The sequence below is a fragment of the Olea europaea genome, chromosome 18, assembly GCF_002742605.1.
Source record: "Olea europaea var. sylvestris chromosome 18, O_europaea_v1, whole genome shotgun sequence".
Lineage (NCBI taxonomy): Eukaryota > Viridiplantae > Streptophyta > Magnoliopsida > Lamiales > Oleaceae > Olea > Olea europaea.
In genome coordinates, this window is record NC_036254.1 from 7,926,203 (window position 1) to 7,937,268 (window position 11,066).

General features: G+C 35.0%; 1 protein-coding gene and 2 non-coding genes across 3 annotated transcripts; 1 reads left to right on the top strand and 2 right to left on the bottom strand.

Annotated features, from left to right (window-relative positions):
- The first annotated feature begins 5,178 nt into the window (after positions 1–5,178).
- TRNAS-AGA lies at positions 5,179–5,260 on the top strand. The gene has a single exon. It is a non-coding gene; the product is annotated as a tRNA-Ser (tRNA).
- A 66-nt stretch (positions 5,261–5,326) lies between these two features.
- On the bottom strand, positions 5,327–5,400 carry TRNAN-GUU. Its single transcript has one exon. It is a non-coding gene; the product is annotated as a tRNA-Asn (tRNA).
- Positions 5,401–7,004: 1,604 nt separating this feature from the next.
- LOC111367360 (pentatricopeptide repeat-containing protein At1g77360, mitochondrial-like) lies at positions 7,005–10,291 on the bottom strand. Its single transcript, XM_022988180.1, has 2 exons — positions 8,620–10,291; positions 7,005–7,098 (listed from the first exon to the last, which is right to left on the bottom strand). The coding sequence occupies exon 1, from the start codon at positions 10,162–10,164 to the stop codon at positions 8,620–8,622; it is 1,545 nt and encodes a 514-aa protein (XP_022843948.1). The 5' UTR covers positions 10,165–10,291; the 3' UTR covers positions 7,005–7,098.
- Positions 10,292–11,066: the final 775 nt, after the last annotated feature.

The window sequence follows — 11,066 nt, forward strand, 5'->3', positions numbered from 1 at the left end:
TCTCCGTGACACGGAGACGAAGTTTTTCGAGTAAATTGTAGTTGAAAAATATATTTTCTTTCAAGATATTCAACTAACTGCTAAATAGCACAAATATTAAATATAAATTTTGAATTACTTACCTTTTCGGATCAAATGAGCATCTTTTTTGAGTGAATGTGGGTTTCCGACTAAATGAATGTGAGAATGAAACTTGAATTAAAATGTGTAGAGAGTGAGCGAATGTGATAAATAATTATAGCTAAATATGTGGATGTGGGAGTGAATGAGAATGAACTAAAATTAATTAAAACGTATGAAGAGTGAGTGAATATGACAAATAATTGTAACTAAATGTGTGGATAATGAGTGAACGAGAAAAAGTATATATATATATATATATATATATAGTGATTTTTTTAAGCTTTCTTGTGTTGCAATTTGAAACTTTTTGACAAATTATAAATTTCTTTTTAATTCATTTTGTTCCATTAAAATTTTATATTCACAAAAAAAAAATTAACGTTTTGTACAATTCAAATTTTATATTGAAAAAATAAATTAACATTTTGTACAATTCAATTCAAATTTCTTTAATTTATTAAAGCTAACCGAGTTAATCAATTTTTTCTTACTAATTGCTAAGTAGCACGAAGTTTATTTCATTTTCACGTACATGATCACACAGAATGACACATATGTTGACATATTATTGAAAAAAAATATATAAGGGACATTAACATTTATATTGAAACAATATATTTCTTGACATTTCACTCATTTCTTGACATTTGACGTATAGTTCTCGACATTAAATGTCTGCTAATCTGGACACTTGACAATACATTTGTATAGAACGACATTTCAACTAAAGTATAGGATTTCTCCACATTTCATTAGAACATTGACATCTCCTACTCCACTATATGAGATAATAAAATTATAAACTATTTTCAAGATACGACATTCAGAACATGTCACTAATTTATAAACCACATGTTTGCATCCACAAAATATAACATACCACCATATAAACAAAAATATGCAAACCACTGTCTAAACCAAAATAAATTTTCGTACCACAAAATATTATATACCACCATATAAACAAAAATATACAAACCACTGTCTAAACCAAAATACATTTTCCGTACCACGACATAAACCAAAATACATATTGAAAAACCACCATATAAATCAAAATAGGTGAATCTCTAAATTCTACACATCCCTCTTACCTCTCTTGCGACCAGATCGGGTGTATGGCGTCTTTGTGTTTGCACTAGCCTTCTTCAGCCTCAACGATCGAGGTCTACGTGTAGGTGGATCAGCTGCCATCAAAGGTCCAGAAACGATGCTATCATGAACCAGTTGATCATCAATGGTCACACCAACTGAGGTACAACGGCTGGTGCCTTTTTTCACAATATCACAAGCAACATATACTGACCCAAGTACTCCAACCCCACTTCCCGACGTTATGGACACATCAGGGATATTGCAAACAACTGGTTCGGTTGCCTCTCTGACATCCTGTCTGTCCGCAGAAATATTGGGAGTGAAAACATCATGTCGGGGCTCGTCTCCACTGTGATCGTCATGACCAAATCCACCATACTCAGCACCAACATTGTGTTGTCCAATTTCTGTAGCAACTTCATCAAACCTTCGTCGAAAAACATTCATCTCATCAGTGACATGATTTCTCAAACCACACACATGACCTCCCAGATCATTTTGGAGACTAGCGAATCTTGTGTTCATTTCTTCTCTCAAATCTCCCATCTTGCTCTCAAATGCCTCCCGTTGTTCATTCAAGATAACTCTTATCTCATCTAAAGACACATGTCTTTCAACGATCGGATCCCCATGCTCTTCTTCTCTGCCTTCAACGAGATGCAAACCTCGATGACGAGGTCCACCTTTGTTGTCTCTCTGGGATTTATTTGGTCGATGGTTGTTGTCATCGTTTCGTATGACATCATCTTCAATTAGACAAGCTTGTATTTCTATTGATTGAGCAACAAGACCATCTAAAACGGGGTTGGCTGCGTCTTCCAACGGAACTAGATCGACCAAGTACAGCTGTAATTCTTTTGCAGCAGTTGCTCGCAACGTTGCCCACAAGTGCACCTACAGGAGAAAAAAAACAGGCGAAATGAAAAAATATATATTGCGGAGTATAAGGCAATTAAGTATATAAATCGCCTACATTTGTCTTCTCAAAAAAATTTGAATATGTTCGGGAATGAGGTTGTTTCGTGCCAGACCACCGAAACATCCTCGGGACATCTCACAAGTCTTACTCAAGAATCGAGCTCCCAACTCCGGAATTGCCTCATACGCCCAAATCTACATGACATTTGTAACAATAATAACCATATTTGGAGATAAATAACAATGAGCGATGAGAAGAACTGAAATGAACCAAAATAGATGTATACATGGACAACAAGAGGGAATCCGTACAATGTGTAAGTCATCCTATTACAATCATTCACTTTTACCATGTCCGCCTTTCTTCCCCATCCACGTAGTAGTGATTTGATGAGAAGTTGAAAACATACGTCCCCCATGGGTAGGCATTGAAAAAATTCAAGTCGTCAACGATGGAAAGAGTTGTCGAATTTATTCCTACATTTCGATCTCTTGAATTAAATACCCATTCAATAATTAGTGTCAACCCAAACTTGTAACGATCATTACGGTTGGCACATTTCAAAAAAACTTTCTCTAGGTCGCTACACGTTATCCGGTCCATATTGGCAAATATTTTATCTTATAGACGAGTTTTCTCTAGAATTTTGTCAACTTCGGTACCTTTAGGCACTGGACTGCACTTCAAGCCAGTAATTAGTGCGAACTCCGACAGTCCAAATCGTGCAAACATGTGGTTCACCTTGAACCAAGCCTCAAACCGCTTTCGGCATACCACCGATATGTTTACCATTTCATGAATTAATTGAGCAGATAGTTTCAGATCCGATAACCTTACAACATGTTCTATATAACTGTCCTCCAACTGACGTTTTTGCTGTGGATCCAATTTGTTGAGGACAACTGATATATATTTTGTGTTGCTCACTTGCGACACATGGGTCGGAACACGTTCTTCCTCCGAAATTTTATATCGGTGTCTCATACTCATCTACAAATCAAAACAAATGAAAACAATACTTTAACAAATAGTATGAGAACGTACAAACGAAATCAAATATAACATTCTTGTTAAAATGTAGTGAAAGAAAAATAATTTTTACAATACAATGGTTTGATAAAATACCATATCTAAACTAAGTTGTTTAATTGTTGAAATTAAAACAAACCTGGCTTCTGATCTGAAGCTATCATGTAACCATTTTATAGTTGATCACCATTCAAACAGTTCAAAAGTATACACACAATCTTCTACAATTTCATTAAGTTAATTGCCTAATATAGATATGCAAATAAACCGACAATGCAATATTCTTTAGCAAAATAAATAACAACAACATAGTCTTGTATTAAATAAATTTAGAGCCAACTACAACAGACCATACACAAAATCAAGTATACATGTCATAAGATTTGACAAAGTTTTCTATCTGCTATCAACATATCACAGTCTTCCTCCATAAAAACCATCAATATACAAATGCAACCCTCAACAAGATGCAGAACAAATTTGATGCGAAAATGAAGCCATTTAGTTGTTGATGAGCATTCAAACGGTCTAAGAGTGTATAATAGCAACACAACATGTGTCATTTCATCATGTTTATTGCCTAACTTAGATGTGAATTATGCCTCAAATGGAGTATTCTTCACTTCGTACTAGTGTTATTAATCATCTAGCAGTATCAAATTTAGTTGACATATATATTATATCTCAAAGCAAAAGATACAATAACAGGGACAACAGAAAGTACAATCATTTTCCTGATTTCTTTAAACACTTTACCACTTCAACCTTTTCGACAGTATCTCACATGTACCACTTTTTATCTCAAATTGTATCAACGGTTAGTATTTGCTCGCCCAATAGAATCGAGACACTCAATGACCTTGACATCAATTTATGTTAAACTAGTTAAATCTTAGGATTTAGGAAGAGGGGAGACTTGGGGAAGTGAAAAAAATAACGAAATAAAGAAAAAATAACGAAATAAACTTACTCATTGTCGGCGGGTTGGGTCGGAGTGAAGATTGAGAGACTAAGAGTGAGAGTTGAGAAGACTTAGTTTAGGGCTTCTTTTATTTTTTCATTCCCCCGCCTTCATTTTTTTTTTTTTTTTTGTATTCGGGTCGAGTTCTATCAGGTTTTCCATTTTTTACCCATAACTCGATCCAACTCGACCCGTACCTACTCGACCCATAACCCGACCCACATCGACACACACCTACCCGACTCAGGCATTTAATGTTGATTGACATTTCTACGTTGATTGACATGAATAATGATATGGAAAATTTTAAATTCTTGTGTGGAAATAATATTTTTTAATAGGAGTATTTTCGTCTACATAATTGGAAAATGGACATTGACAAAATTGTGGACATTTTTGCAAATGACTCACTGAAAATCGACATTACTAGAAATTTCCTCTAAATTTAAATATCACCAGATTTTTGAAAGATTCTAGATGTTTATTAGTTTTGAAATGTAATTTTTAAAGGTTTTTCATGGAATTTGGAGCCTATCAAACACGCCCAAACTAAAGCTTTTTCTTTATTTTCTTTTGCTTTCATATGTAAAAGAATTTCAAAAAAAAAAAAAAAATCGGAGAACTTGGAGGTTGGACACACTCTAGGACCCCTTCACTCTGCCTCTCTATGTACTCCAAACTTCTTATGAAAACTGTTCAATATACAATTTAATTATAAGCAAAACCAAAGTAAGTTGTAAACTTAGGGGGAGTTTGAGAGATATTTTTATATAAAAATGCATTTTAGAATAGTAACTTGATGGAAAGTGTGTGGTTGAAAAATAAGGAAAAATTTTTAATTTACGTGTAATATAATTTTAATAAAAAATGTGTGGTTAAAAAAAGAGAAACAAAAATACATTTTGAAAAAAATGAGTACTAAATGAGCCCTTAGAAATCAAGAGTAAGGGCCAAGAAGCACATTCACATTACAACGGAAAACATTTGTTAATTCAATGAGAAAGACTCTCTCTCTATATTTCAAAAGAGTGCCTCAAGTACAACCATATTTGTGAGCGTGCCGGAGTGGTTATCGGGCATGACTAGAAATCATGTGGGCTCTGCCCGCGCAGGTTCGAATCCTGCCGCTCACGTTTCTAAAGTAGATGTATTTTTCAATATTTTAAATTTATGGCAGTAAAAAAAATGGAAAAATTATTCGCTAGAAGGAGGGCTTGAACCTCCGACCTTGTGGTTAACAGCCACACGCCCTAACCAACTGAGCTATTCCAGCAATTGTTACGCGATCTCATCCATATGCTAATCTTAACTTCGCCTCAGAATTTTACAAAAACCACATCCAACGTAGATTCAGAATTTTACAAAAATCTTTATTTCCCATCCCGTCCCTCTGGCGAGAGAATCGAAGATTCATTTTTTTGCCAGCCAAACCAATTAAATTGAGATCAAGTACACTAGATTACATCTCGTCACGCCCATATAACTTAAACTGTCCTCATTAGGAGCTGCTGGTTTAATGATAAAAACTAGGTAGCATCTCGAGTCTTTCAAAGTACGACAATTATAGCCAGTACTTTGTAATAGAAAATGAAAATAAGTCTTATTTACCCTCTGTGAATATTCATAGAACGGCACTGCATTTGCAAATCCACACTCAACAAATGCAATATAGCCTAAAACACTTATCATCTGCACCCGGGTCTGACTTGTTCTTAGATTCCCTCTCAAGTCTACAATTTATAAAGGTAGCAGCACATTGCATATCCATTGATGCTGGCAAATGTATATTCAGCTTGAAATAAAGAAACGAAAAGATGCCAATATCCACTGATGCTAATAAATGTACACAATTATAGCTTAAATAAACTTTCAGAAAAAGGGGAGGAAAAAAAAGGGTTACGAAACTATACAAGGGGCAGATAATCCCGACCAATAACAAATGCTATGAAGGTCTTTGTCATTGCAACTAAACTAAAATGTCACTCTGCAATGCAAGTTTCTCTAGTGAATTCATATTGACGTGTTTATTTTATTTTCCCTTAACAAAAGACTATCTTGTTGATTATTCATGCAATCTACCTGAATAATTGCACCAGCATAGTAAACATCGACAGACCATTAGAACATATAACAGAGGCTTGAATGGGGGAATACGATACCATAAGGAGGAATTGATATAACTTCAAACAGATTATGTGATCAATCATTAGTTGAAGCTAAAATATTATATTTTGATATTGCTCTTTGACTATTTTAGTTTATCTATGTTCTGTTTCTGATGCACTACGCTTATAACAAACAATCACGAATCACTAAATTTATTTGAGAAGATAAAGAGAAGAGAAGGAGAACACATCAATACCAAATTCCTAGGCAAAGTAAGACGAATGTAAAATATACTCGCACATGCAATGCAAGTTCGTGAATGTGAGCTGCCAATAATGACCACGTGCCCCACAACATGCACATAAGCATGACCATCACAACCAACCCAAATTAGCATACATATACATAACAACTGCACTTGACATTTCTTGCAGCCTAAATAACTACTAAATAACTATATCTTTCGTAAATTGAACACGTAAGATCACTTTCCGTAAAGTACAGGGAATAAGAGAATTTTACAGAAGATCAACAATCCATAAAGATCTCAAATCGAATCTGTCTTCTTCAATGTTGAACTAATTCAGCTTCTGAATCAGAAATATCTCTTCACCATAATCATTTTTAGGATAGAGTGATGGAAAGCATTTCAGTACCATGTTTGATCATGTTCCTACTATAATTCCATCAATTGCTCACTATTAAAAGATGATAACTAAAGATGTGATATCTACAGGTATACAACCAGCTAAAGATGTGATATCTACAGGTATACAACCAGCTACACACCTTCACTACTCCTTACCATGGCAGGAAATGATTGAGCAATTGCATGTTGATGAATCTGTTCAACCATGCTTAATACCTTAAAAGAGCAATGAACATTTAGTGATGGCTTAACATATATCATTTCTCCAATAACAATTTAAAACCCCAAGAGAGTTTCATAAAACAAAGTTTAGCATGCCTAGCAAAAACCGAGATGATCTCAAGCTCATCAATCATATTAAGCCCTTGTTTGGTTTGGATTAAAATCCAATTAAAATCTCAAATCAAAGTCAACAATAAATTTTAATTACCCATTTTTGGGACTCCACAACTTTCCAATCACACATTTCATCAACTCTTATCAAAATATACTAAAAATTTGATTTTAATCTACACCAAACAGGAGCTAAAACATTTTTCTATTCATAGTAAAATAAAGACAAATCAATCAAGATGCTAGAGCCACAAACTCAATTCAAGTATCAATTAAGGAAAATAAAAAATTGCAAGTGTTATAGATCTCTCGTGTTCAATGATGGGATAACATGATTTTGGAGCATTATAAGTTATAGCCTACTTTCTGATTCTCTCTAGTGAAAATAAGGAGCGTTCCCTATCAAAAAATTAAAAATAAAAAAAATAAGGAGCTTTCAAGATCATAAATAGCTAGGCAATATTACTCAAAACACATTGAGGTGGAATCTGACCTACAGACAAAGAATATGCTCCACCAACAAAAGGTTGAAAGAAAATATTATACAATTTGAATACGAGGTACTGAAATTCTCCTATTTGAGTTTTCCTCCGTAAATAAATCTTACAAGATATATTCCTTCTCTCGCAATCTAAAGTAATTGATGCTCAAACAAAAATAAATAAATAAATAAATAAGTAAGTAAATAAACTAAAAATGGATTTTATCTTATTTACTAGCACTAACACAAGAAAACACCTACCCCTTAGCTAAGAGTATAAGAATTTCCCAATATCACCACCAATATGCCTTTTTCCAATTAGTTATGAATTAACCAATATAAATGAGATGATGAGATAGCTATTAAGATGAATTAATACTATCTGAATCAGCGATACATACTTACAGGCCAACGTTATTTGGAATGATCACTACCTAGGATCTCAATCATATAACCGACACTTGTGCCAACATCCGTGCTGTAAATACCAGATAAAATAATAAAACAGATGACACCTAATAAATAAATGATAATATATATAACAACAGTACATGCATGATGCAACTGAGTGCAATCCTTGTTCAATTCCCTGTGATGGCAGTTCATAACTCAACAGTAACTCCATTCAATAAATTGAACACAATATAAATCTTGTGAACATACTTGAGACTTGAGGGGCACACTATTCCAGCTACTGCATTCGCTTTAGCAATTGATATGCAAGTTTTTTATTTCTCGGTGCATTATAAATTAAAGTTATATTGTTATTATGAAGTGGAATAGATCAAGGGGCAAATATAAAGTCGACCTGTGAATATTTGCAGAACACTCTGTAGCAAGAAAAAACAACTTGCAGGGCAAAAATGAAGAATTCTATAAATTAATGAAGCAACTGTATGTATTAATAAAAAGCTCAAACCTACTTAATGAGTTTTCCACTTCTGTAGAAGTTCATCATAAACAAATGTTTTCCCCACTTTAATTAAGGATTGTTTCAACTTTGACAGTGTCGCAGAGCTCAACTTGATTCCTCTTTCAATCACGTCCTCAGCAAATTTAACTGCTTCAGGAATCCAGTTGATGTCTCGAAGCTGCAAAACCAACAAATTACTGGTTTCCTCCAAATCCGATCTATAATTTTCAACCATGCATCTCCATATCCTAATTGCCATATGAGGATCCCCAGCGTCAATGTAGGCCTTAATTGCAGCACTAGAGTCAGCCTGTATAGGCACACACTCATTTTTCAACATCTCGTTAAAGATTGGTATAGCCTCTCTCAGCCTTTTGCATCTAATCAAAAAGTGAAACAGTATGTTGTAAGTTTCAGAATCAGGGAAAGCCCCATTATAAACCATCTCATCTAACAAACTTTTAGCAAAATCAAAATCCTTGAGATTACAATACAAGGAAATCAACGAATTATACATTTCCCTATCTGGCTTGCAAACATTTTTACCAACCATCACCTCCCAAAGCACTTTAGCTCCTTTTGCATCACTTTTCCTTACACATTCATCAATTGCAAACTTAAAGAATTTCATCCCAGGATAACATCGCCTATCTATCATTGTATTTAAATATTTCAATGCCTCGTGAATACCTTCAGGACCCTTAAGCAGAGTACTCAAGAATGATTCATAAGCAGGCGCATTCCTTGGATCCCAGCCGATGTCAGCCACCATCTCCATAAAAGTCTGCCTAGCTCTAACCACGTCACCCTCATTTTCCAACCCTTCCAACAAAATTGCATATGAATCTGCGTCCACCCTATTCGTGTTCTTTGCAATAACCAAATAATCCTTTGCCTCCGGTGTCTTCCCCTCCCTGCAAATTGCACTCAGCAGTGAATTCAACGCTACAACATCCCTAGGCACACCATACTGATCGATTACCTCAAATGTCATTATTGCCTCCTGCACACGATTCCCCGCCACATAACTACTAAAAATAGACGCAAATGTAGCCAATGACAGCAACCCTTCTTTCCTCATGGACTTAATAGCATCCCACATTGCATCAAACAGGCCATTCTTGCCCAGCAAATCGACGACCAAGTTCCAAGCATACAGACTATGCTTATCATTCAAGAGGAACCCCGACCATCGAAAGAACTTCACTGCTGGGCCAGGGAACCCGTACGACAGCTTGAGTACCTCTTCTACATCTTCTTGAGACACCCGAACGCCAGTGTCTTCAAGCAACTTCTCCACACTCGCAGAGGGAGTGTTAGCTATGATTTCACAAAGGATTTTCACCTTGGGGGTCAAAGAGGGGACTTCAAGGTATGAGATGAATTTTGATCTCTTACCCATTATTTGTTGATGGTAATCGTAATGTGGCTGGGAGGCAAAATTATTCCTTGCAGATGACGGAGAGTAGTTGCTGTGACGGCGGTAGTGCTTATCGTTAGGGTCAAATTTGGAGGAGGAAGGGTAATCCTCGTCTTGGGGTCTTTTCCTGCCCATGCTTCCTTATTCCTCAATATAAATGGAGAAGAAGATTGAGCTTTTAACATATTTTGGGAATTTGCACTGAAATCTGAAAACCCTAGCTCGGGACATGACGACATGCGAGTATTATTGGATTTCAAATAAATTTGGTTTATATCTATTAACCCCAAAAAATGTACCAATAAAATATTGACATTGTCCCCTCCACATAGATATCATCTGTACATTGAATGTCCCGCTAGAAGGCAAAGATCGTCGGTCGAGAAAAATATCCAACAATCGTTTGCACTTCGACGATCAAATCAACAACCAGAAAAGAGAAATATGAGTGCAAAAGATGGAGAAGAGATTTGGTTATGATTAAAAAACATAGGGTGCGGCTGGTTTAGTTTTCCATTTTTCATTTTCGATTTCAAAACGATTTTTAGTTTTCCCGAAAAATCGGGCGTTTTAGGCATTTTCCGCGTTTTGGGAATTTATAACTAAAAAGATTCAAAATGATAAAAAGTCGTTTTGCATTTTCAGTTATAAATTTTAACTCATTTTCGAAAATGCATTTTCGAAAACAACGGATCAAACGCGTTTTCCAATTTTTCGAAAACGAAAAATAGTCTGGAAACGCCAAACCAACCGCAACCTTACCTTTTAATGAAGTGAACTCACACATATAGCACTTGTTTGAGCTTCATTCTTTGAAAAAAATGAATTTTTCAATAGTATTTCAATGTCATTTCAACCACACATTTTTCAATAAAATAATAGTACACATAAATCAAAAACATTATACTTATTTTTTAATCACACATTTCTTATAAATACACTATTCAAAAATTCATTCTTTCCCCCCAAAATGAAGCTCAAATAAGGGCATATATGGGAAAATGTAAATGGACCGAGCCCAAAGATACAATTGTTTA